The sequence below is a fragment of the Dioscorea cayenensis genome, chromosome 8 (assembly GCF_009730915.1).
Source record: "Dioscorea cayenensis subsp. rotundata cultivar TDr96_F1 chromosome 8, TDr96_F1_v2_PseudoChromosome.rev07_lg8_w22 25.fasta, whole genome shotgun sequence".
In the NCBI taxonomy this organism is placed as follows: domain Eukaryota; kingdom Viridiplantae; phylum Streptophyta; class Magnoliopsida; order Dioscoreales; family Dioscoreaceae; genus Dioscorea; species Dioscorea cayenensis.
In genome coordinates, this window is record NC_052478.1 from 424,125 (window position 1) to 451,610 (window position 27,486).

The window sequence follows — 27,486 nt, forward strand, 5'->3', positions numbered from 1 at the left end:
AGATTAAGTATCACTAGACTATAAACCCTTTGGTCCCTACTACCAATTAGCACTTAAAAAAACAATTAGAACTGAAACTAGACACATAAACTGGCCTTTTATCTGGCAACTGAAGATTATTGACACATGGTGATTTACACAACTGTACATTTTCTTGAGTGTTCAGCACAGCATCTGCTGTCGAACTCTGGACTTCCGACACGATAAGCATCAAACATCTTAGGAGAAGTACAAATTAATTTAAAAAAGAAAAGCCACATACAGTAATTTTCTCAGGCTTGCATGAATGGTAGTTAAACATGTCATTTTACAAACTCCATGCTTCTTTTAGAATTCATACATTATTTGATTTTTAAAAAAACAGTATTAACGTTGTCATCTATTATATACTGATAATTTAGCAACCATATGACCCCCCAGGTGACTTACTCCGCATACAGCATCCCCAACAAAACCAAGAAGCTGATTCCAGCAAGAATCCATCCAAGAGATGTAACAGACTTTTGTTCATCTACTCGGGCGTATCCTGAAAAAAGAGAGATCATGTTCAAAATGCAGTCCTGCTTTAAGTCGCCCTGGAGAAATAGACAGTAACTCCATTACCTCCGAGATAATGGATGTAAATTTGGTGGAGGAATCCGAAGCCTCAGCATACCTGGCCTCAGATTTCTCATTTGAATATCTACAGGAAAAGGAACAGAATCAAAAATGGCATATGTGCTTCATCTGCGGCATCATTTAGTTTCTGGCAGATATTAAAACAATAATTTTTAAGAGCCATCTATTCTAAGGTGCGATATAACAGAAGAAGTTAACTCTATGCATAACGTAAACAGAAAAATTGCAAACAATGGAAGGATAAAATGAGATTCATGAAAATTTACTAAAATGAAGGATCTAGAAATTCATCAAAGGGAAGCAAGATAAACCAAGCTAACACAATTCCAAGAAAAAGGATGTGAAGCCTACGTTGATAGTATAGTCACCCACACAAGCTCCACGCAATCCACCCAAAGGAGTCTCTGCTCAACAGGAATAACACCGTAAGTAACTAGGTGCGCAAAAGGCCAAAGCTTCCATCCTGCCTGGCAACCAAAAAAATCCAAGCTGTAATTAGAACATTTTATTGAATGGTTTGCCAGCATTTATCTCCAAAAAGAACTATAAAAAATTTAGTTCCATAAAGATATGTTTGCCAACTAACTCTTACCAGTTTATTACAGAACTAATACCCAACCACATGCTTACAAAAAATTATTCAGTAAGCACTCTTGTTAACCTCACCAGAACAGAATGGCTGAATAGTTTCCTTTAAGTAGATTGTTGCATCTTGTTGCTCTAAATAATATTATTTTCCCAGCAAAGTTCTTTGTTCTAACTAGACCTTAAATTGATGTACATGGCTTCTTATATATGCATAATAGCTATAATTGAAACCAATGGTAGCATGGAGAATTTACTCGTATGGCATACACTAAAGGGGGTAAAATGTAGCTAACAATGAGGTTCCGAATTTATGTATTGTATAGGTAATCTGAAATCAAATTCCATTTTAAAAAACTAGTTCATAAATGCACTGTGTGAAAATAGCAAGCACTGATTATTGCTTACGGTCAACATTGGCCAAAATGTAGCCTTCAATTCAGTATAAATGTTGGCTGGTGATTCCAAACGCAATAAACCTAGGGCAACATAGTAAATGCTGTTCCACAGTGCAGCCCACACGGTTTGATCAAACCCCACCTTAGCTGGAACAACCCACCAATCCTGAAAGGGGAAAAGAGCCTGAAATGCAGAAACTTTAGTTCAGTCCCCCAACACAACAAATAGATTAAGAAAACACAGAAAGGAAGAATATCAGTTATGATATCATGTGTATCAAAAGAACTGAAGATGTTTCAATAACCTCACAGAAGTGGTAATAGTAATGAGAAAGAGAACCATGGAGAGTAAATCCAACAAGCCCAGATCTGAACATGCGCATACGATCAAATTCAAATAGTGGTTTTCCTTCATAGCACTGGAGATTCATCAAGACATCAACAGCTGAAAATTTTCAACATAACCAGTTCTACAGTGCAAGACGGTGATCTTACCTGTGCAATCCAATCACCTAGAGAATAAACAACACCACTGATCATCATTTTTGCGAGAATAGGGTTTGCCTTTAGAGCTTCCTCATATGCAGTCCAGTTATGCTGTGGTGCATATCTTAGAATCTCATAAAGGGTCCATCCCTGACAATAAATCAACAGAAGCAGCAGCAAAATATATTAGTCTCGCATGAAAGAGCAAGACGAATTGGAAGAGATTTTATAGTTCAGATGCCTTCCATTGTATTTTAGTGCTTAAAATGTTAGATGAAAATGTGTCAGTGATCTTTACATAACATGTCTAGAGCAAACATTGAGAGACATCACCAGCTAACTTTTGCAAGTAAAGCTATATGATAACTTCTATGATCAGAGCTAGATGCAGGAAAACAACATTCTGAGCATTTTAATTATCTTGTATTATTTATTTTGGTTATCAGTGATTATAGCAGGTGCAACCAAAGGACACATATCTAAACCACATACAGAATAGAAAGCAGCAGAATAGAACAAATCAACAACTTCATCATCACCAGCAGCCATAACTTCCTCAAAGGAAACAGGGGGTAACAATGAAGCTGAATAAATTAGACCTCTATGGAGAAATCAAGAAACTTTTAGATAAAGCGTGATAACCAAATTTCAGTGGTCAACGATGGACTTTCCAACATTCTGGAAAAAAGACAAAAGAAAGAAAGAAAAAGAAGTAAAAAAGCCTACAACTGAAGCCAGACCTCAAAACCAATCCTGCCAACAGGGTATGCCAATGTCATATCGAACATCGAAACTGAAGTGAAAGATGAACTTTTAGATGATAAAAACGCGAGAAGGAACACATCAGACGATTAGTCTTTAACTGTAAGCGTGGCTAACAACAGACAGCTCACAATCAAGAAGCCAACTTGACAAACGTAGTGCAGAGATCAACCCATGTTTATAATAGAAAAAAGTTCATAATAAGAGAAAACAGAAAGAGGGCGGAGTTAGATGACCGACATGCCAGTAATCGTGGTCGATAGTGAGCAGTTTGGTGATGGCGAAGGTGCCGGCCGCCAGAACAATCATAGCGTTGATGGCCCGATCCAGCTGTTTGTCAAAATCCTCGCCGCCCAAAATTGGAGTAGAGGAGGAGTTGAAGGCGGTACCACTAGCGCCGGCGCCGCTAACAACATCACCAGCCCCTCCGCTCTCGAAGGCAAATCCACCGACCTGGCTAGCAGCGCTGTTACTGCCGTCTTCTCGCTCGGTAACACCAAAAGCAACCACCCCGTCTTGCTGGTCAGTGGTGTCGCTGCTCTGCACGGGGATTACATCAAGATCGTCGGCGGCAGTCGCAGAGGAGACAACGGCGTGAGATCTCCGAAACCGCGGGTTGGGAAGGGCAACGAAATGGGATCCGGAGGGGATTTTATGGATGGGCCTGAGGACTGGCAGAATCCTCTGCGAGGCGACGCTGTGAACGGCAGTCATGACAGTGAACAGCACTATGAGGCCTTCTTCCCGGAAAGAAGGACGAATGAACCACCACCTTTCTTCCTTTGCTCAGATGGCCGGCCGACGGTGAGGTTGGTGGACTTACCGTTTCCTATAGCTCAGGAGATAATGAACCAGATCTGTATATTTATATCTTTATTTATTAACACAACCAGGCACGCTGGTATTATTGACCAAGAAGCCGCGGTGTGGATGAATAGCTTCTGGTCCTGGATGACTCATCTGATCCATCATTCTCGTCCACAAATCCATTCCCCTGTCAACTTTCTCTCTTATCTCGTCTTATTAATTTTTTTTTATTATTATTTTTAATTAGGTGGATAAAGCCAACATGACAAACCTGGCTCTGAAAAACTCAACAAACAAGAAATAGGGAAAGAAAAACTAGCCGAATTGATCAGACATCATCAACATCGCGAGACGTAGCAGGTAAAGTGCTCTGATCACGTGTAGCAGAGGTGGCGGAGTGATGCAGTGATTCGCGCACGAATACCCAGTACAAGCCTTCAAAACTTGTTGATCAAAGATAGCCAGGAATTGAAAAAGAGAGTAAATTTTATTACTCAAGAAAATAACTATTACAAAACTGAATTCCTCTCTGGCCAGGGACCTACGTTAAATAGGGAAAAAAATCGAAAGATATGAAAAATAATCACAAAAGCGGAGATAATTTTAAAAAAATATACCAAAAATTGGTAGAATTTTTCGAAATATCGGCGAAATAAAAGAGTTAACAAAAATAAAGACTAGCATATAGCGAACACATGAATCGAGATTTCAGCTAAAAGAAATGCGAAATCGATTATTACTTAAAAATAATAAAATCGAGGGTTTTCGAGACTAAAGCGATGGAATTTGGCGAAATCATGCATGACTCACGAGTTTTGCAGACTTGTGTTTGTTAGCCCGCTTCCCATCGACTAGGCCCAAGTAACCTAAAAACTCCACTGCCCGGCGAATTACCAAAATACCCTTATTACTTCGAGTCCCACTTCCGCATGAACGCGCATGTCATCTCCTCAATACGTCCCGCATCACGGAGGTAGGTCAACTCACTGGAATTAAGAGCTAGAGACCTCAACAAGATGAAAAATCTTTTAATCGAGGGATGTCTTTTTTATCAGTTTGGTTTTTTTTATCTTTTCGCGCAACAATCCAAGCAAATAATATGTATTTACTTCTCATAATAATCAAAAGAAAAGAAAAGAAAATATAGAATCATTAACAATACAAATATTACATTCTAATCCAATATTCTAACCAATCGCCCAAATTAGAAAATTCTTAAAATTGTGATTAATATTAGCCTCACTCCTTCTAAAAAGACCAAACTTCTTTGAGAGCAAGTCCTAGGCAGAGGAGATTGAATAGCCATCTAAAATGATATCAAACACAAAAAGCAAATGGATAATTGAAGAGCAAATAATCAATCATTGACTCATTCTTCCATTGACATTGAGATCTTGTAACTGTGTTTAGTAAGTTGTCCAACTTAAGAATTTCAATATTCCATGCAAACCAATTGAAGATAATGATTTTACACAACATACATTGTTGTTAAGATCCTATTACAATATCTTTTAGTATGGCATACTTCTTCTAAGGATGTCCCTAAATACATTATCTGGATAAGTTCCCAAAAGTTGTTGCATGGCAATCCAATGACTCCTCCAGTTCCACCCAGTCATTTTGCTTTTTATCTCTCGGCTATTTTTTATTCTCTCTTATTTTTTATAATTTGCAAATTTTTTACCAACACGTTCAAATGACTTAAAGCTCTCTCAATATATATATATATATATATATAAAATTATTTCTCCCTGCTAATGCATAAATTCCTATTATTTTCTTTATCAATCAATCAGCATACAACCTTACCACAGGAATCTAAATGGCATACAGCCTTACCCATTGTATGGCCAAACGTACCTTTGTGCATCATCACCACTCTCAACACAAGTGGGACCTCCAACCAAATGGCATACAATCGCCACTGGGGGAATGGGGACTGAGATGGTGAAAGACATAGTTTCGGCGGCCACAAGTACTCACAAATTGAGCCATAACCACTATTATTGTCAAACATATACCGACCATCCACTTCTAAAGAATATCTCGATTTTTCATAGATTGTTGTGTAAGTTATGTCCTCACTCTTCGAGGCATCCGTTTGTAAATGTGTTGCTCTTAACTCACCGGAACAACCATGACTCCCCCAACTAATTTATAATATTAATGTATAAAGTTAGACGAGGATGTGATTTAATTTGGAACGCAATTCAAATCTTTTCTTATTACAATTAACAATTGCTTGAAAATCAGCTGCGTGCCCCATGCACGACTATGCACAGTGAAAACCAAAACTTGTTCAATTTGAATGTCATATAGCAAAAGTAATCCAATTATATTAGAAACAATTAAGAAGCTTAATATATCAAGATTAACAAATATAATCAAATATGGGAATTGTTGCATGTGAGGAAGTGTGGAATTAGTATGGTAATTCATCGAACACTTGGTGTGCAATATCACAATACCTAGCAATAATACAATGAATGAGAAATGCAAAGATGACATACAACCAATCTCACAAAAATAAAATAAGAAACACCAATTTGACGCGGTTCGGCCAGAATAAACCTGCATCCATTAGAGAACAATAATTCACTATATCATGGGAATAACAAGAGTACAAGAGTACAAGAAATAGGCATAAAACCACAAGAGGGTTACCAAGCTCTAAAAACTAGCCTTACCTCAAAAACAATGATCTTACCTTATTTTAATAAGATCAAGCAAGAACAAGAGCTCTCATCTACACATTAACTCTTTCCACTCTCTAAATACAAGAAAACTCACCATCTCTATCTCTCTATCTTTTTTCTCATTACACAACACCCAACAAATATAACCCTATAAACATTAGAGTAACCTAAATTGTTGGATTTAAAGATATTAAGATTTGGCTTCATCCCAAGGATATCAAGCCAATATTTAACAATCCCCCACTTGAAGACAAATCTTCAATCAAGCGTCAATGAAGCATTATCCTCCAAACATCCGGGTTAAGTCTCTACTAGCCTAGAAAGCCAACTACAATGAGATGTCTTCTCTGTAGGCACAACATTTGTCAACAAAACCGTAAGATTGTTATTTGTGTGGATCTTCTCAACATGTAAATATCCCCGCTCCAAAGCAAGCCGAATAAAGTGGTGTCGCACATCAATGTGCTATGTTCTAGCATGAAAATCAACATTCTTAGCAAGATGTATCGCACTTTCACTATCACAATGCAACAAATATTTTTCTTGTACCACTTCAAATTGATTAAGCACATGCTTCAACCAAATCATTTTCTTTGCTCCTTCAACCAAAGCAATATATTCCGCTTCCGTAATAGACAAGGCAATAATGTCTTGAAGTTTAGATACCCAACTCACCGCACAACCACAAAATGTGAAAACATAACCCATAATAGACTTCTTTGTCTATCTAAAACCAGCATAATAAAAATCAACATAACCATAACCATTAACCATCAATGAAGAACCTCTAAAGCACAAGCATAAATTTTGTGTATCCTTTAAGTAACGAAGACTCCACTTGACGGCTTGCCAATGCTCCTAACAGGCACAAGACTTATACCTTGAAACAACCCCCACTGCATAAGTAATATCCGGCCTTGTGCATATTATAACATACATCAAACTACCAACTGCGGAGGTAAAAGGAACATTTTCAAATTTATCATCCTTTGGAGAGCCCTTCTTGGATACATTAAAATGTACTAGTAGAGGTGTAGAAACCGGTTTGCAATCAACCATTCCAAATCTTTCAAGAACTTTGCCAATGTATTCAAATTGACTCAATCACAATTTCCCATGCTCTCTATCTCGGTTAATGTGTATGCCTACAATTTTTTTTGCTACGCCAAGATCTTTAATAGTAAACTTCCTTGACCTATGGAGCTTCAAGGACTTAATCTCCTTCCAATCATTGCTACCTATCAACATATCATCCACATAAAGTAACAAGCAATTAAACATGCCACATGTGGAACCCTTGAAGTAAACACAATGATCAGAATCACATCTAGAATAGCCCTCATCTTGCATAAAAGTGGCAAACTTCTTGTACCATTGTCGAGAAGCTTGTTTCAAACCATACAACCTCTTCTTTAACTTGCACACCAAGTTAGGATTAGACTTGTTAGCAAAGCCTGCCTGTTGAGAAATATAAATTTCTTCTTCAAAATCACCATGCAAGAAAGCTGTTTTGATGTCAAGTTATTTAATTTCCAAATCAAGATTAACCACCAAAGATAGAATAACTCTCATAGAGCTATTCTTCACCACTAGAGCAAATATTTCATTGAAATCAATACCATACTTTTGACCATAGCCTTTCACCACTAGTCTTGCCTTGTACCTTCTTGATCCATCGGCTTCATGTTTTATCATATACACCCATCTATTTTTTAATGCTTTCTTTCCACTTGGAAGTTTCACCAAGTCCCAAGTTTGGTTAAGATGCAAAGAGTCCATCTCTTCATCCATAGCCTTTTGCCACTAGCTTTCTCAAGATAATTTTGTGCTTCCTGGAAAGACTCGAGCTCACCTGCATAAGTAAATAAACCATAATACAATGATGGAGAATACCTTTGGATGGGTTTAGGAGTTCTTGTAGATCTCCTCAAAATTTGTGGAGACTCAAATTCTTGTTCTTCCTCATCAACATGCGCATCCTCTTGCTCAATCACCTCCATGCTATCATCATGGCCACCTCCATCATCATAATCTTGAGAATAAATTTCTTGTACTTGCTAAGGAGGAACACATGAGTCAAGATGCATAAGAATAAGTTTCTCATCATTTTGCTCTTTTTGATTACTTTCTTTAAACATCATATTCTCATGAAATATGACATCACGGTTTTTAATTGTGTTCTTATAAATTGGATCCCACAACCTATAGCCTCTATTATCACCACCATAACCAAGAAAAGCACATCTTCTTGATTTCAAATAAAGTTTACTTCTTTTTTCGGAAAGCACATGCACATAAGCTTTACAACAATAAAAACCCTTAAATGATTATAAGAGATTTTCTTACCACTCCATAGAATTTCCGGAACATCACCATCTAATGGAGCACTTGATGATCTATTGATGAAGTACACCGCCGTATTTGTTGCTTATGCCCAAAAGAACTTAGGAAGACCGGAATGAGATAGCATGCTTTCTTACCCTTTCCACAATGGTTCTATTCATTCTTTCAGTATCACCATTTTGTTGTGCGGTGTAAGGGACCGTCTTCACTCTTTTGATGCCATTCTCCACATAAAAACCATCAAAAACACTAGAGCAAAATTCTCTACCATTGTCGGTTTGCAAACATTTTATGAACCTTTAACTTTCTTTTTCAACACGGGCTTTGAACTTCTTAAAAGTTTCAAAAACTTGATCCTTGGATGCTAATGGATAAAGGCAACACTTTCTAGAATAATCATCCATGAAAGTGACAAAATAAGAAGCACCACCAAGAGACTTGAAATTCATAGGGCCACAAACATCGGAATAAACTAACTCTAATACCTTCAACTTTCCATGAGATTCATGCCTCTTAAAATTTACTCCATGTTGCTTGCACATGATGCAATGCACACATAATTGAAGAGATGAATTCTCAAATAAAGGAATAAGCTTTTTATCTTACAATACCTTCATTCCATGCTCACTAAGATGACCAAGCCGACTATGCCAAATATGCACATCATCATGTCCACTTGCCGACATACATGTTTGAGGTAAACCAAGAAAAGTATACAAGCTTCCATCATTTTGCCCCTTCAATACCATCATACAACCCTTGGAGATTTTCCATAATCCATTGCCAAAAGTAACCACATAACTAGCTTCATCAAGTTGCCTCGCAGAAATAAGATTCTTTGTTATCTCGGGAACATATCTCACATTAGTCAATGTATGCTCCTTCCCATTTGCTTGCTTAATATCCACATCACCAATGCCCAAAATTTTACAAGCATGATCATTGCTGAGGTAGACATTACCACAATTAACCTCTTTATAAGTGGAGAAAAATAATTGATCCGGGCATATGTGAAATGAAGCACCGGAGTCCAACACCCAAGATTTATGGAATAAGATACCATACAAGCAATGCTTAATGTGACTCCATCATCACTTTGAGATGCTTGCTTGCTTCACCATCAACTTGCTTCTCCTTTCACTTGCTCTTCAAAAGATTACAATTATTCCTCAAATAACTTTGTTTCTTGCAATACCAACAAGTAGCAATCCGGTCCTGTGACTTTAATCTTCCCTTTGCTTATGACTTTCCCTTACTAGCTGAAACATCATCCCTTTGTTGAGACATTCCTTTTTCACGGGTCGCTAGTGCTTGACTTGAGTCACTAGACATTTGTGAAGAAGCTCTTTAAGTATCCTCACTACTCAGTGAAGATACAACATAATTCAACTTGAACTTGTTCCCCATAGTATTTGCCACAGTAGTAACAAGAGTATCCCAACTTGGAGGCGAAGAGCTTAAAAGTAGCAAGCATAAGACCTCTTCATCAAGATTTATCTTTAGAGCCTTTAATTGTGCCACAATAGAGTTAAACTCATTCATATGCTTTTGCACCGTGACACCATCCTTCATTTTTAAGAGAAATAACTCTTCATGGCATGCTTCTTATTGATACCCAATAGTTGCTCAAAAGATTGCTCCAAAGTACTCCAAAATTCATGAGTGGTCTTACATTGATAAACATCAAACATGATAGATGATGAAATATATGGGCTTACACTATAGGAAAACTAATTTATAACGGTGGAAATATCCGCCACTATAGGTCTTAATTTTGCCTCTAAAACTCAATAGCGGCGGATCCAAAAATTGCCACTAATTCCTCAGCCGCAATAAGTTTTGAGGCGGATATGTACACCTACAATGGCCATTTGGTTGGGGCTATGCAACACTTATAGCGGCGGATATATCCGCCGCTATAGCTCTATAGTGGCGGATAAATCCACCGTATTGATTTCGAGCAATAATAATAATAATAATAATAATAATAATAATAATAATAATAATAATAATAATAATAATAAACTTTATAAACCATAATAGCCTTTATAAACAAAAATCAAAATTTATAAATATAAAAATTTACATTAACATTGATAAAAAAATTAAACATAATGTATACATCATCAATAATAGCAAACATAAGAACAAACTTCAACTTAAATAAGACAATTGGTATTAAAATACATTGATGCTCAATATACAAAATTTTGAACATGAGTCAAAATTTCATGTGGCTTCCAAATTTTCAAGAACACTTTCCTTGTCATAATTTCTGCAACTTTATTTTGTATCAAAAGAGAAAACAGAGTGTCCATGCCTAAGAGAAATACTTGACAAGCACAATGATCTCCATTGCCAAGCAAGAAAGCATTACTCCTACATCGTACTTATTGGCTAATTAGGTCCTCACAAAAAAACAGGAAGGGTAACACAAGAACTTGACATTATAAGAACCACCTGACATCGAAGTTGTTGTGCATGTTGATCTATACATTCACTGGACTCCTTTATGTACATTTTGTTTCCTGATCGTTCACCTTGTAGGAAAATTAATCAAAACAAATACTAAGAAACTTGAAAACCCATGCATAGAATAGGATTATCACGATGTTGTTCATCATAAGCTGGTCTTCTCCAAAACCAAAGGAACCAAAATTTTGCTACCACTCTGGATCTACAGTACAATCTTTCTCACCGACATTATAGTAACTCAAACTTACTTCTAATCTAATCTACAGTGCAATTTTTTACTGACACTATAGCTCCAAAACCAGAGGCTTTACTTTTAACATGCTCAATGAAATGTAATTTGGACTTAAATAGAGTGTAGTTTAAAGTTGTACTCTATGAGAGGTCGCTTACTAGTTTCCCATCAACAGCAACAATAATATCTCCAAGAACTATGTTTCCAGCTAAGCTTCTGGTTGTCAGAAGACTGCTTTAATTGCTAAATTGTTGCCAACAACCTACCATGTAGTTAAAAGAAAAAACAGGTCATTTTTTGGCAAAATGCTTAATTCTTTTATCTAAGACCCGTGATATTTAGTAATTGAAAGGCATGTGAAAGACCATAACTAGAAGGACTATTTTACCTGCAGAACAAGAGCTCCACTCTAGACATTGAGTTGATTGGCAATCAGACCAAATGTTATCTTCACATTCAAACCACTCACACCACCTAAGAAAAAAGGATTATAATAACCCCCAGTTTAAGTTATTCAATTGAAAAATTCAAAAAAAATCATAATGGAGGAATACCAGTGGAGCACAAATCCCATTGCCATATGGAATAGCATAAAACTAGTTATTCCATATAGAAATGATTCAATTAAAATTTTATTTAGCAAATAATAGCCCTTAGATAGCAAAGACACTACCTTGTCAACATGTTGGGATAGAAAATGAACTTAAGTTAACAAAAATAGCATCCACAGAAAAAGGATTAGCCAAACTCAGCATCACCATCATAAGTAGGAATAGATAACTTAAAGAATCATGAAAACGATTGATTGAAGTGTTTTACTTTGTCTTTGATCATTGTAATTAGATCGAAAATTTCAATTACAGAACTTCAAAAGCAAACGAATGATTTGACTTACAAGTTGGAGTTGCAAGCTTGAGGGTCCGAAAGCAAATATCATAGAGAGCTTAATTGTCAAGGAACATGCACTCATCAGCATTCTCAACAAGTTGATAAATAGAGAGAGTTACATTGTATGGTTCCACAACAGTGTCGGACATCTTTGATGATGGAAGGATAGAAGAATGTCAGCATCATCCAATCAAGGTACTCCTCTCTTATCTTAGAGATGAGAAGGGTACCCATGCCAGACACAGTGCCTAAGATCCTCCCAAAGAATGGCCCACTTGGAATCCTATTCATAAAGAATAATTTTAATACTACATAAACAATAAAGTTGATGGCATGCTTAGATCCAGCAAGCATAATTCTAAATGTATATATATATATATATATAAGAGAGAGAAAACATCATTATCAATAACTAGCATCAAGTCATAATCAACGATAATAGAAGGGTATCCTTTGCCCCATTTGCAAAGTAACAAGTTACCTGGTGAATATCTCATGGATTTAGCCAGATCTAAATCCACCTTAGATCTGAGATAAATTTCTCATAAAAATAGTACCAATTATCTATGAAAAATTTCTCCTTTAGCATTGAGGAACTGTTAATCATAAAGAAAATATAATTACAACAAAATTTTAACTGAGTCTTCTGTTGGAAAAACCATGTTTACTGTTCTTCAGTTGTTCAAAACATTAAAACATAAACAAAATGATATTCTTAAAAACCTCGAACATTCTAACACCATGAATTACAAATTTCCCACCATAAACCACAACAACAACAAAAAAAACTTTATTTTCTAAAGAAGAAAGCCACATTGCTTAACAAATCACTAAACTTAGATAGAAACAAAACAAGGCTACATAATATTCTCATATTCTATATAATTAAGAAAATACAAAGAATAAAATCCATGTGAAAAAATATCAAAATAAAAAATTTCAAACAAAATCACACAAATAAAACAAAACCACAAGCAAACAACAAACCATTACAAGCAGAACTATATTAAACTACCGAACCTAACCAGAAAGCTTCAGATCTATCATTACAAGCTTCAGATCTAAAATCAAATATATCTAAACACATGGAAGAAATAAAGAACACTAAACTCCAACAAAAATCAAATATCGGCAAATATATATATATATATATATATATATATATATATATATATATATATATATATATATAAGTTCATGGTTCTTTGCAAAGCTCCAACAAATATGAAACTCGTCCTTAAAATACCATAAAGAATCAAGAGGAATGAAACAAAGAAATAAATTCAATTGCACAACAACCAAGACCAATAACGACAAAGCACCAATTCGTATAGCTTGAGAAAGGTGTGTAAACTTGGATGTAACCACTCAGCAAATAAACCAACCTCCATCAACACTACTACACAGTCAGCGACTCAGCAAAGCTCCCTCCTTTTCTAGAGGATCCGCTCAGGCATTCAATCAAACATGTCATCTGCCTATCTAAATCTGATTCCTAAATCTAGGTCGAGGTCCAAATGAAACCCTAGATAGAGAGATGGAGAGAGAGAGAGAAGGGGAGAGAGAGAGAGAGAGAGAGATAGTTTACTGGCTTTCATGCTAGCGTCAGCCTGAGTAACGTTGCGAGCCATGGAAGTGAGAAGAGCGATGCCGTGCTCGTTTGCAATGATGGTGTTTGCCGTGGGCGCGTTGACGGCGAGACATCCATGCTCCGTCGCTGCCGAAACATGGATGTTGGCCCTCGCCTCGCCGGCTTTCAAGATCCTAGCCTTCGCTGTCTCCGTGAACCTCAGCGCTGTCACCTTCATCGCCGGCACCTCGTAAACCCTCTTATCATCCGTCATAGTCCCCACATTCACCACGATGTTGTCATTCTAAAAATTCCACCAAAAATCACAAACAAACACCAAATCACACAAAAATTCGAAACAAAAAGATCCCGACCTTCCCATCAATGAATTTAATCAACCTACAAAATGAGATATGCGGCCGATTAGTCTTGCTCATGAAAAGCCTCTTGAACATAACGGCATTGAACTTACTCCCCGTCCTCCGCACAAGAACTAATAAAGCTAATATGAAACAATCACATCGAGATCGAACGCACCAAATCAACTCAAAAATTAATTATCAAGAAATCAAGACCAATCTCACCTTAACAAGAAGCTTGAGATAAACATCGTCAGACCTGTGAGCCGTGCGCTTTACCCTCTTGCTATGGCCATCGCCGACGAGATAATGCCCTACAAGATACAGTGGAGAAGAAAAAGCCATTAGAGACAAAGAGATGCATGAGATCTTGGGTTTGAAGAAGCTTTCCAAGGGCGAGAAGACTACCATTTTGTCGGAGCTCTGTCAGCGGCTAGGTTTTTGAGAACGCTGAATGAGCATCTTTTTATAGTGAGAGTTTTGGGCTAGGGCAATCGACGTTCGAGAACTCACAAAGGAGTGCCAACCCGGCTTCCCCGAACTTCCCGGCGACAAGGACAAGGACCGTGGGTGAAGAGACTCTGTGATTCACGCAATCAGAGAGATCATAGGGAGATGGATGGAGGAAACATCAGCACGAAGATAAGAGGGTTGAAAGGTGAGGGTTTTATAACCTTTATCCGGTAAAGCGGCGGATCTCAAAAATTATCAACATGAATCGATGCATCCTTTCTTGTAGTGTTATTACTGACAATCATTTCCGATCAAGAACCTTCCATTCTTCATCACTCATAGACGAGGGTTTAACATCATTCCCCAATAGTAGTAGATCCAACTCCTTATAAACAAGGTGATCCCCCATCATTATCTTTCATATTGAGCAATTGTCCTCCTTGAGCTTTTCAAACTCCATTGTCTTATCCAATGCTATAAAATCAAATCACCACCAATACAAGCCCCAATTCTTTCAATTGTAAGCTTAGGCAACCTCCACAATCTTACAATGAATCTATGATACCAATCGTTGCTTGTGATGAAGCGCGGAATCAATGTGGCAATTCAACAAACACTTGGTATACAATATCACAATACCTAGCAATAACACAATGAATGTGAAATGAAAGGATAACATACAACCAATCTCACAAGAATAAAATAAGAGACACGGCCAATTTAACATGGTTCGGCTAAGAACAAGCCTACATCCATGTGAGAACCATGCTTCAATATATCATGAGTAATAACAAGAGTACAAGAGTACAAGAAATAAGCATAAAGGCACAAGAAGGTTACCAAGCTTTAAGAACTAGTATTACCTCAAAAATAAGGGTTTTACCTTATTTTAACAAGATCAAGAAAAAACTAGAGCTCTTCTCTACACCTTCACTCTTTCCACTCTCCAAATACAAGAGAACTCACCACTCTCTCTCTCTCTCTCTCTCTCTCTCTCTTTTCTCTCATTACACAACACCCAGCAAACATAATCATGTATAAACAATAGAGCAATCAAGACCATTAGATTAAAAGAGATCAAGATTTGGCTTCATCACAAGCATATCAAGCCAATATTAAACAAAAATTAATGTTTCAGAGAAAGAAAAATAATTCAAAATTGTAATAAATATATAATAAAAAATGAATTAAACCCAACAAAAGATTTAATATTATATAAGCAACCTTTAAAAAACAAGAAATTTAATTAAATAAAATAATAAATTCACAATTGTCAGTAATCAGAATATATATATATATACATATATATACATTTATATGTGGTGTTACTTACCTGATTAGCACCCAAAACAACCCGAATTCTAAGGCAAATCAAGTTCCTCCATTATGCCCTAAAATTGGAAAATAACCTATTAGTTTTACCAACAATATGAATTTTACAATAATCATGGATTTGCAAAAAGATTTCAGAGGGGTACAAATGCAAAATATCAAGCTATCACACTATTCTCCCAAATATGGATCTTACGAGGGTATAATAGCAATTATCCACTCTAAGAGCATATGAACAATTCCATTAAGACCATTGAGTACTAAATCCCTCATAACTTAACACATAATTTTCCAAATCACAAATTTCAAGATTTTGAGAAACGTAGACACCAAAGACTATAACATATCCGAAATTCACATTTTATAGAGAACTACTCAAATTATAACATTCATTTGAACCTTCAACTATTTATGTAGAATTGTAATTCAGACAAACCCTCATAAAACATGTATATCACTCAATCTACATCTCCAAAAGTAATGATATTGTTATGTATAGTCAGATAACTCAGTAAGGCATCACTTTCTTATTTTACACTTAATAATAAGCTACATCTAAAACCATGAAAAACACCAATCAATCTTTGGATTATACACAAAAATATCATTTGGTGCAACTGCACTAATAATTCTATAATTTTTAAAATATGGATAAATAAAATCTAAAATTTAGCAAGTAAACATAAAATATCAAAATCCATTACTTTTTATACAAATCTATATCTAATTCAAACTATAAAGTCGTGAAATAAATCAATAACTGTTCAAGTTCTGTACAAAAGTCTTATCCGAGGCATCTAAATTTAAAGGCTATAACTTACAACATACACATGTAGAAAATCTGAAAATTTGTAGTAAACTAATTAAGATTAAGCTATACAAATTCCGTATTTTAATCTCCTCCAAATTCGGTATCTAGGTCTTCCAAATTAATGAGGGATCTCTGCTATGCTAAAAGCAAATTTCTAGATCTTATCCTCAAACCCTAAAATCAAAAACCACATGAATTGAAATGAAGATCATCTACCTCACACACCTGCGTACAGGTCCCGATGGATGCTTTCCGAAACTTGCCACTAGGTTAGAACATAAATGAGGCGACACTGGTCTGCACTCCAGATCAGATCAAGGATATCCCGTTATGGGGTTACCATAATCGCAAACTTCAAAAGATAATGTTGAAATCATGGAATTTAGTTGCTAGGGTATTAAATTAAAAAGATAAACTTAAATAAATATAAAAAATATACAAATTTATGTATTTAATTTTTTTTTTATATCCTTATATCTAATGGCTAGGATTTCATTATAGGTGGGGTTTACATGTGGAGACAACAAAATAAAGACGAATTTATGAAAGACAAAATGGCATAAGGGTAGAGAACAACACAAGTGGAACTTCCCAAAAACCTACAAGTGAGACTCTTAAATACTCCCTCCATTTTTTTTTAGTTGTCACATTAGAAATTTTGTGCAGTATTAATTTTTTTTTCCAATTTTACCCTTTAATTTAATGTATTGATATAATTTTCAATAATCACAATCAACCATTTACTAATAAATGTTTTCAGTTTTCAAAAAGTAGAAACGCATTTCCAATATTATTTTAAAATGTGCTTTGTATTCCCAACAAATAAATCATTTAATGTGAAGCATGTCTATAAAACTACTACTCCCTTCGTTCCGAATTAGATGTCGTTTTAGCCTTTTGCACACTAATTAAGAACAACAATAAATTATTTTGGGATATGTATAATTCAACCAAAACTTAAATTAAATGACCAAACTACCCATTTTCTTGAAAATACAATTATACTTGAATATAATTCTCCTCATTAATTTTTCCACCCGTTACAACCTTGGTTTCTTTTCTCTTTTCAAAATACTCCAATTAAAATTACTTATTAAATATGGGTAGAGTTGGGAAGAAAAAAAAAAGAAATCCTATCTTGATAACATAAAACGACAATTATTTTGGATTTTTTTTTCACTGCTTAAAACGACATCTAATTCAGAACGGATGGAGTAGTGAGTAAGAAATGAAATAGGGGTAGTTTTAATGGAGTTTTAAATAAGGGTGTTTTGGAAAGTAAATGAATTTTTTTTATAAAATTTAGGTAGCTAATTAACTTTAACATATTTTTTTAATCAGTGTGAATTACGTAAAGTTGACAACTAAAAAAAACGGAGGGAGTATGAATGAAAGTATTGATCATATACTCCCTTCGTTCCTTTTTACTTGTCACATTTACCTAATTCACGCTGATTAAGAAAAGTTGGTTAAATTTAGTTGATTGCCTATATTTTATAAAAAATTTTATTATTTTTCAAAACTACACCTATTTAAAACTCCAATAAGTGGAGTATATGATTTAATACTTAGTTGATTGTGACTTATTGAAAATTGTACAAGTACATTAAATTAAAGGGTAAATTTAGAAAAAATTGTTTAATGCTACACAGAATTTTTAATGTGACAAGTAAAAAGGAACAAATAAGAGCTCCAAAACATGACGTGTAAAAAGGAACAGAGGGAATATCAAATATAAGAAAAATTTTGCTAAATTACCTTATGGTTTATTTCTTCATCAATTTGAAACTTGTGGTTTGAGTTGTCACACTTGTGTACCCTGTAATCTATACTATTTACAAAAAAAGTAAGAAAACGCTTAACTTCGTTAATTTAAACCTGAATTTACATTTTTGCCCTTATTTACATTAGCAAACCACATACTAATTAATTAAGAACCATTCAAGTCTACCTCTAATTATAACTTAATGGTTTTTAAATACTATGCAAATAGACATGAATGGTTCTTATTAGTTCATGTTTAAGCAATATAAATAAGGACAAAAAAAAAAAATTCATATCCATTTTTATACCATGTTAGCAAGTATTAAAGGAGTTAAGCATTTTGACTCCTTTTGCAAACGGTTTAAATTGTAAGGTGCTAAAGTGTTACAAACTCAAACCACAAGTCCTGAATTGATAAAAAGGTAAACCACAAGGTAATTTAGCAAAATTTTCCATAAAATATATGTAATGTTACAAACCATTAACAATGGGGCAACAAAGAATCTAGCAGTAAATACTAATGACAAGAAAATATATTATTCAATGAGCACCAAATTATAATAATAATTCCATTGAAGAGAACAAATAATAGCGGGTGATTAAGAAACCCTTTATAATATATATTAATATATAGGGAAAATTTCAAAAATAAACCTTGTGGTTGTCGGGTTTTACAAAAGAGGGACAAAAGAAAAAAAAATTTTGATTTTACTACCTTGTGGTTCTCTGCGTGGCAAAAAGGGGAAAAACCGTGAAGACCGTTAGTTCTTGCTTACGTGGCAAGGTCAAAATCAACATTTGACATAAAAAAAAACATATCTTCCTTTAAGTTGGCATCTCATATTGGTTTTAATGTACTGTGCTAATTAATCTAGTAATTAAGGTCCTGTAAACGCTACCACCAAGCATGAACTCGTGCACGAGAAGCTTCTTATCAGGAGCGTAGTAATAAGCTTTGAGGGAAATGAGATTCGGGTGCTAGATCCGGCCAAGAATCACCATTTGTTGCTCGAATTTGCGTTTACCAAAGCCTGATCCCGTCTCCTAATTAAAGATGTTTCACAACAACGGTGTTCTTATCTTGGAGCACGGCTTTATAAGCGGTGTCGTAACCGCCCTTGCTAGAGGAGAAAACAATCTTCTCGCCTTCGTGGAGGTGATGAGAGAGAGGTTTGGATCCGATCTTACGCCAGAAGTAAAGGAAGAGAATCGTGAAGATGATGAGGAGAGCTGCTAGGTCACCAGCGATGATAGCGATCAAGGTGGCATGGTTCATTCCTAAGAGGTGGATGCCCTAATCTGGTTTGGATCCTAGGGATGAGGAGATCGTGGTGGTGAGGGATCCGGTGGGGAGGGTGGGATTTCTGGCGAATGATGCTGTGGGAAGGAGGAGAATGAGGGTGGGATGGGACCGGTGAGGGAATTTGAGGAGAGATTTAGGTCTAGATTGGGGAGAGGAGAGGCGGGGATTGGGCCGGAGAGGTTGTTGGAGTTGAGACGGAGGGTGAGGAGATGGGGTAAGTGGTTCAAGGAGAGAAGGATCTAGCCGGAGAGGAGGTTGAAGGAGAGATCGAGGCGGGAGAGGGAGGAGAGATGCCAACTAATAGGAATATATGTTTTTTCTGTCAAATGTCGATTTTGCCCTTGCCACGTAAACAAGAACTAATGGTGTTTTTGCCCTTTTTTCCACGCAGAAAAGTAGTAAATCAAAAAAAAAAATTCTTTTGTACTTTTTTTTGCAAAACTCAACAACAACAAGGTTTATTTTTTAAATTTTCCCAAATTTTATTCAATGAACACCAAATTATAATAATAATTCCATTGAAGATAACAAATAATAGCGGGTGATTAAGAAACCCTTTAATATATATATATATATATATTTAAGAAATATGCATGAATCACATACGAACAGAGAAATATATATATTTCTATACATATATATATATATATCAGCATAATAATCACATGGGAATGCATGAAGGGAATGCATGAAGGTCGTGGGAAACGCAGGACCTACATACTGAACACAATTCCTGCAGCATGACGTGGCATCACCGAGGTAACCATATATGAGGATGAACGTCGTGGGTAATGCACTCTTCCGCTTATCGAAAATTGCTTGGATGATTTTTTATTTTCAGAAGGTGATGGTATGAGTCCATGTCCGATTACATCTTTTTGAAATTTCATCAACGTGGATTTTCTAGGGTTTCTGGTTTTACTATTCTTCAGTTCTGAAGGAAACTTTAGAGACTCTGAGAGAACCCTGCTTGTCTCTGGTGCGTCATGTAGCACAAGGGGATCATAAAAGGCGAAGCTCATATCCTCAAGTAAAGCAGTAGGAGAGTCAAATGCATTACTAGAGTTAAAGAACATTTGGAATGCCTTCAAAGTAGCGAGAAAAATCTTTTTCCATTCTTTAGGCGGATCGTTGCCATCATTCATCAAAGTTAATTCCAGCAGCTCTTTTTTCTTTTCATCCAAAATCTCCGTTATGTACGCAACTGAATCTTTGATGTCTGCTTTTGGGTTCTCTCTCATGTACAACATAACCATGTTGAGTTTCCCAGTTTCTAATTCTTTCTGAAAGAATATACATATATATATACACACACGTGTATATTGTTAAAAATATATATAGTTTATGTGCAATGTATGTAAAAGGAAATGGGATAAGCTGAATTAATGATGGCGTGATGGTAATTAACCTGGTAACTTTGTATGTCATTCAGCAAGCGAGTGGTAACCATTAGGAGTTGAATGGACTTGCGATAGCGTGCAGAGTTCCATGGGAGCACAGGGCCAATAACAAAACATGCGGGAAGGATCATTGCTTGTATGGCAATGGAGACCGCACCAACTCTGAGGTATTCATTAATAGGGGGAGCATGTCTCTTCCGGCTCCATTCAGCTTCCTTCAACCATGACTCGAATGTTTCACTCCACTTGATGTTATACGTGCAATAACGAAAACAGGGTTTTTGTCCGGTCAGCAAGCACATGACTTAAACGACTAACAAATAACAACAGAGACAGATTTGTACAGTGAATATCTAGAGTTCTTATAACATCAATGGAGTTAATGATCACTTACAATGCCTTGAAGAATTTTCTTCATATAATTAGGTCCTTGTTGGCAGGAGGATCCCAAAACAAGATCATTCACAAGACCATCAAGAACATCAAAGATCACTTTGCTGTGGCCAGACAAGCCTTCCCCTTCCCATCTAGCATCATCGATCGTTAAACAAGAGTTTTGTGTCAGTGAGAGCTTAATTTGCAAAAAATATATAGAAATTGATAGTACATAGTTTTATTCAACAGTGCTCTTGATCTATCGATCGATCGATCGATCTCATGGATATGTACCTTTGAACTGCTTTGGTTAGGTCGCGTAATTCATCCGCTGAACCTTTTTCGTCAAAGAAATCATCTGCAACAGTGACTAAAACTGAACATTTTGAGATTATCTTCCTCAAATCGGTTAACAGAGGAAGGCATGATCCAACAGCAGTTGCATAATAACAGTAGGCTGTATTCTCACGGCCAAACCCGATGTTGGCAAAGCCCACGTCCTTGGACCACCTATCAGTGTATCATCATGCGGCATTAATTATATATAAGTAACATTTAATAAGATCTATCACTTCAGTAATATCATTAATTTGGCCTGCCCTGCTGCATGCATGCTACTACGCAGAATATATATATATAAACTAATTAGAAAAATCATATCAAACTGTAAGCGACCAGGCCAACCTTTTCATTTCTTCAAGCTCAGCATTATAAATAGTTTGACGGGCAGTGAAGTTCCTCTGTGCCAAATGACGAATGATTTTGTGGCTGAAGCAGGACAACCTACAATTTCAAATAATAAACACGTGCACACAATTAGACTGCGAAGGTTTGTTGCATTTATTAATTTATGCGTGACTAATTAAGACAAGCTCGATGATATCAGCTGGTTAGAGTACCTAATTGAGGAGGTCTTCCCAATCCATAAACCATATCCTCTTTGACTTCTTTCGATATATTTCCTGTGCTCAATATGATCCATTCGAGCTAGCCAAGGAAGTTTCAGCTCATGCAAAATCTGTTCAGACAAATATTAATTTACAGCAATAAAGCCGAGTCTGTCACATGCGCTAGAGAAGTCCAAATTTTTATGTTTATCTTGTTTGATTTTATTTTATTTTAATTTTTTATTAATGTATTTGAATGTTAAGATTAAAAAAAAGTTTTTTATTATTTGAAAAGCTTCCACGTGAAAGGTTGGTTCATTTTATCAAATATATATTTATATATATATATATGTATATATATTAACGATGTATTTTTTATAGTAAAAAAATTAAAGAATATTGATAATCACTATATATTAATGTTTGTGTAATATTTTTTTTTAAAAAAAAAGGGTTTGTATAATGTCATCAGACAATTATTTTTTACTATAATATAATTATATAATGCACGTATATATATGTGTTTCAAATAGTGGGGGCTGGCCGACTTTGGCGTCCACACTCTCTCTAATTCATTAGAAAGAAAATCAATGGTGTACTGGCATGCAGTTGGCTTGGTCTAATTAGTAATTGAACTACTTTACCTCGATTTGAAGATCATTAAAGTACTCAGCCCCGTCTTCTGGATCGCAGCACAGCAGTCCCTTCTCCAATATTTTTCTAGAGAAAGTTCCGGCCTTGTCTAGCTCATCTTCTCCGGAAAATGTTAGATGTGCTGCTTTATAAACACTATACATGGCCCCCTTAAAGAAACCACGGTTTTCTTCTATGTTTGATAGCATCTGATCATCATAAATAAACCAGCAAAATCTGCCTGCGCAGTGTGTGTGTGTATTTGTGAATTAGTAACATTTAATTGCTAAGCCATGCATGATCATACGTAATCTAGCAAGCTTCATAAATGACAATGTTCTATGTATATATGTACAAAGAGTGTGAACCTACTTGGAGAGGCGCGATATCCATGCATCCTCAGAAGCCGGAATACCATGGAATCTTCATACATCCGGTGTGCCACATTGTTCATGCCTGGGACTCGTCCTTGTTGTGCAACCCAATTGCTACATATGGGAATTAATGAATAACAATGCATTAATTATTATTTGAATGCCATGTTAATTAGAATATGATAATATATATATATATATACTTATTAAGCTGTGTACATGAACTTCTTCCCCTATATTATGTATTATTATAATATATTTTGAATCCTGAGATCTCTCCCGTAAGATACTTCTCCCTCCCAGGATTGGCGGCGAAGAGAAATACCTGTAAGCGCGTTCCATAACGCTTCCAATTTCAGCTGCAAAATGCTCTGCGCATCCTAGCCTAGACAAATGGTCCACCATGCACAACCGGATCATGTCCTCATCCACAGGGTACACGGAGGGAACTGTTTTTGAGGATGATGCATAGCATTAAACATGATATCACCTTCAAGCTGCAGGTTCTACGTATTTTATTGTATGCCAATATTTATTTAGTGTTTGTGTCAATATCACCCTTAAAGTTATCTAAGACTAATACACTTTGTCATAGAAATTAAAGGAAAGAAAAAGTAAAGCGAGTTATCAAGTGATCATTAAAGTAATGACCTCCATGGCCACATCTTTGAACCAGTGCTTCCAAGTAGCACATGCACTTGTCGTTTCCAGTTGCCATGAAAGCATAAGCAGTGGCTGAAGGAGACTGAAACAATGATCCATCCTCACTCTGATGACCCAGGATACATTCTTCGGGTAAATTCTTATAGCCTGCCGGTAAGGCCTCAAGGTACATTGCCAGTAAAGGATGAGGCCCAGGACCTGGAATACTGGATCTTTTGCTGCCATATATTAAAAAAAAAGGGGGGGGTTTAGAATAATAAAGCTTCAAGCTCTGTCATTTAAAAACAATTATTATTAATTCGCTACAGGATCTCATCAATAGTGTTGTGCATTACATGCCCTGCAGGATGGTCTCTCGTTGGTTGAAGACATTTTTCAATGCCTCCAAAGAAGCTGGGGAATGAGGATACACCTCCAAACCCTGAGATTGAGCTAACTCCAGCATGGCAGGGAAAACAATGGAGAACCACTCTGGAGGGGGACCATGTAGCTGCTGCATGATCAGTAATCTATCCATGTTTGCCTCCAGAAACCTCAACCCTGAAAATTAAAATATCCCAACAACTTGAGCATATATATATATATATATTGATCCATGTTTAATTTCCTGGGTGTCTTCGATTAGTAAGTGTACTATAACATTTTAAAAGGTAACTAAGGCTCGTGGCACCTTTATGAATGTTATGAGATCCAACACCCCATTTTTTGAGGGCAAGCATGCAAGCAAGAGTAGCGGTGAGAGAATCCAGTGAGGGGAGATTGAGATGCACGGACTGATGATGAAGGTTGAGGTGGTCCTGGTCCACCCAGAAGCCAGCATCCCCATTCTGATTGGCGAGTATCCAGTCCAAGCAGCCCGGGAACATGGGGCGGTGAGGTTGGCGAGGGTCAGGGATCATCGCCAGCCATGCAGTATCATAGGCACAAGACGACATATAGGAGTAGACATCAGCAGATGCAGAGAATAAATCCTCCTTCACACTTTGGACGAGGTTGTCAGTGGAGTATTTCTCCATCTCCATCTCCATCTCCATCTCCATCATTATTTAATTAATTACCTGCACTTTTCTAATTAACAAGAAGCAATAACTTTATTGAATAAAATTATGATTTATTCATTTTAATATAAAAAAATAACAAAAAATAATTACAAGGAGAATCAAATTAAGTTCCTAATTACAGATATCAGAAGATTGAAGATACTAACTCTATATATGCAATGCAGGAAGCAAAAGGCAGGATCTGCTTGTTAGCCAACTCTAATTATAGAAGCTTGCAGTGGATACATTGACATATATATAGGAGATTGAAGATGCTGACTAACAAGACAAACTGTGTGTACACGCTTACATTGAAACAAACAGGCTAGGCCCACACAACTTGCACATATTGTAGCAACACACCAGACACACCAGAGATAATTGATTAATTCTGGAGCTAGGTTTTTCTTGCTTACCGGGCCCACACAACTTGGACATATCTTAGCAACACACCAGACACACCAGAGATAATTGATTCTGGAGTTAGGTTTTCTCGTTACATTAAAACAAACAGGGCTCACACAATTTGGACATAACATAGCAAGTAGCAACACACCAGACACACCAGAAATAATTGATTTGGAGCTAAATTTTCCTCTGTACTTAAAATGCTTTTTTATTTTTAATTTTTGTTGCGAGTGTGAGTGGCAAAATGGCATTTTGGAGAGGATGACGACATTGGCGAGGCGAGTCACAGGTTCACAGCCTCTCCGTCACAGTGTTCGATATATCAATAAAAATATACATGTGTAATCACTAATCAGCGACTTTTTTTTTAATTAATTACTACAATTATTTACCAAATTAGGTATTTTTATTTTTTTAATATTAAATTTTAAATTTTTTTAATAGATGTGGTTCCACTGATTATTTAATATTAATTTTTTTTTAAAAACAACGGCATATCCCACTAGTTTTTTAATATTAAAATTTATTTTTATAAAACTCGGATGGGTCCTACTAGTTTTTTTTAAATTTAAAATAATTTTACAATAAAACCCTTATAATTTCATAAAAAACTTTATAACTAGTTTTATTCTCACTTCTACTTATAATCCAATGGCTCTTGTGAATGGGGTAGGTGTCATTTGCTACCAATAATTCGGCCCAGCAACCCCCAAAAATACTCTGCACCTACCCTAACAATTACATCTTTAACTATGAGATAATTTTTAGGCCTCCACCTAACAAATGGATGGTTAGGATCAATTTGATCCAATAGCTCTTGTGAACGGGGTAAGTACCACTTGTCACCAATAATTCATCCCATCAACCCCCAATAATACTCTCCACCTACCCTAACAATTACATTTTTGACTATTCTAATATTAGAGATAATTTTAATTTTTATGTATATAAAAAATTTTAACCACAACAATTTTTATCTTTTAAATTTTTGACCGAATATTACCCATAATTTTTATTTCTTAAAATTAGTGTAAGTAGAAGTGGAAATAAAACTAGTTATAAAAAAATTTATGAAATTATAAGGGTTTTAGTGTAAAATTATTTTAAATTTAAAAAAAAAACTAGTAGGACCCATCTCAGTTTTAAAAAAATAAATTTTAATATTAAAAAACCGAGCCTATAGCTATTAAAAAATTTTAAAATTTAATATTAGAAAAATAAAAATGCCTAGTTTGTTAAATAATTGTAGAAATGCCTATTTTAGTAATTAATTAAAAAAAACAATATTTAAAAAAAAAAGCCGTAATCAGCATCAATTTTATTTTTTATGTTAATATATATTATGAAAATTCTCTTACTTGCCCCCAAAGACGCTTCGTATACTTTAAACCGCAAGCACAATTGCGAAATTATATGTTAAACAGTGTAAAGCCAAAGCACATGGTGATATCATTAATTTAAAACTTAAAGCAAATATATTTATTTATTTATTTATTTATTTTTACGAATCGACCACAAGCATCCCATCTACAGTAATTTACTTCAACAACTGGGTAAATTTTTCTAGTGAGTACTTAAGTTTGGCTTTATATCAGTTTTGAGCACTAACTTTCAATTTGTATCAAAATGAGTACCAAATTTTAATTTCATTTCTCTAGCTGGGTAATTGGGGATTTCCGGTGAATTTTTGGTGATGTGGATGCCTGAAAACTTGCGTGGATGCCCTGAGTCCACGTCAACGACTCACCAACTCAGCCACTTAACTAATGTAGTCTTTTTTTGTTCATGTAGGACGTACACATCAGCTTCTCTTCCATCATCCTT

At 35.7% G+C, this 27,486-nt stretch overlaps 3 protein-coding genes across 11 annotated transcripts; all 3 read right to left on the reverse strand.

Annotated features, from left to right (window-relative positions):
• Positions 1-217: 217 nt before the first annotated feature.
• On the reverse strand, positions 218-3,778 carry LOC120267088. Of its 2 annotated transcripts, XM_039274785.1 has the most exons (7): positions 3,090-3,766; positions 2,097-2,237; positions 1,907-2,020; positions 1,612-1,785; positions 970-1,085; positions 604-682; positions 218-526 (listed from the first exon to the last, which is right to left on the reverse strand). In XM_039274785.1, exons 1-7 carry the CDS (start codon positions 3,561-3,563, stop codon positions 512-514), a joined length of 1,113 nt encoding a protein of 370 aa, XP_039130719.1. In that variant the 5' UTR covers positions 3,564-3,766; the 3' UTR covers positions 218-511. The 2 variants fall into 2 exon arrangements, with proteins under 2 accessions (XP_039130719.1, XP_039130720.1); XM_039274786.1 differs by lacking the exon at positions 1,907-2,020 and having other exon boundaries at positions 3,090-3,778.
• A 7,057-nt stretch (positions 3,779-10,835) lies between these two features.
• On the reverse strand, positions 10,836-15,020 carry LOC120267803 (60S ribosomal protein L18-3-like). Of its 8 annotated transcripts, none has more exons than XR_005538581.1 (8): positions 14,628-14,887; positions 14,445-14,533; positions 14,264-14,353; positions 13,879-14,164; positions 12,298-12,573; positions 11,791-11,876; positions 11,156-11,664; positions 10,842-11,074 (listed from the first exon to the last, which is right to left on the reverse strand). XR_005538581.1 is itself a non-coding variant. In XM_039275487.1 (5 exons), the coding sequence occupies exons 3-5, from the start codon at positions 14,313-14,315 to the stop codon at positions 12,539-12,541; spliced, it is 402 nt and encodes a 133-aa protein (XP_039131421.1). In that variant the 5' UTR covers positions 14,316-14,353; positions 14,445-14,533; positions 14,628-14,887; the 3' UTR covers positions 12,204-12,538. The 8 variants fall into 8 exon arrangements, 1 of the variants encoding a protein (XP_039131421.1); XR_005538582.1 differs by adding an exon at positions 14,894-15,020 and having other exon boundaries at positions 10,843-11,664; positions 14,628-14,800; XR_005538580.1 differs by having other exon boundaries at positions 10,847-11,235; positions 11,561-11,664.
• Positions 15,021-20,516: 5,496 nt separating this feature from the next.
• LOC120266544 (S-linalool synthase) lies at positions 20,517-25,282 on the reverse strand. The gene is made up of 12 exons (XM_039274185.1): positions 24,885-25,282; positions 24,550-24,754; positions 24,203-24,432; positions 23,877-24,000; positions 23,550-23,665; positions 23,189-23,418; positions 22,557-22,675; positions 22,342-22,440; positions 21,952-22,167; positions 21,677-21,809; positions 21,291-21,527; positions 20,517-21,165 (listed from the first exon to the last, which is right to left on the reverse strand). The coding sequence occupies exons 1-12, from the start codon at positions 25,255-25,257 to the stop codon at positions 20,596-20,598; spliced, it is 2,652 nt and encodes an 883-aa protein (XP_039130119.1). The 5' UTR covers positions 25,258-25,282; the 3' UTR covers positions 20,517-20,595.
• Between the last annotated feature and the right edge of the window lie 2,204 nt (positions 25,283-27,486).

Bases quoted from the DNA above. Each gene is read 5' to 3' on its own strand.
- LOC120267088 (XM_039274785.1), bottom strand. From the start codon at position 3,563: ATGACTGCCGTTCACAGCGTCGCCTCGCAGAGGATTCTGCCAGTCCTC. The intron at 2,021-2,096 runs GTAAGATCACCG...ATGAATCTCCAG, and splicing joins TAGGTGATTGGATTGCACAG to TGCTATGAAGGAAAACCACT. The intron at 1,786-1,906 runs GTTATTGAAACA...TCTGCATTTCAG, and splicing joins ACTATTACCACTTCTGTGAG to GCTCTTTTCCCCTTTCAGGA.
- LOC120267803 (XM_039275487.1), bottom strand. From the start codon at position 14,315: ATGTTCAAGAGGCTTTTCATGAGCAAGACTAATCGGCCGCATATCTCA. The intron at 14,165-14,234 runs GTCGGGATCTTT...TGGAATTTTTAG, and splicing joins TTAAATTCATTGATGGGAAG to AATGACAACATCGTGGTGAA. The intron at 12,574-13,878 runs GTAAACTATCTC...CTTTATGAATAG, and splicing joins TGACGCTAGCATGAAAGCCA to GATTCCAAGTGGGCCATTCT.
- LOC120266544 (XM_039274185.1), bottom strand. From the start codon at position 25,257: ATGATGGAGATGGAGATGGAGATGGAGATGGAGAAATACTCCACTGAC. The intron at 24,755-24,884 runs GTGCCACGAGCC...TTTAATTTTCAG, and splicing joins ATCTCATAACATTCATAAAG to GGTTGAGGTTTCTGGAGGCA. The intron at 24,001-24,202 runs GTCATTACTTTA...CCTCAAAAACAG, and splicing joins TCAAAGATGTGGCCATGGAG to TTCCCTCCGTGTACCCTGTG.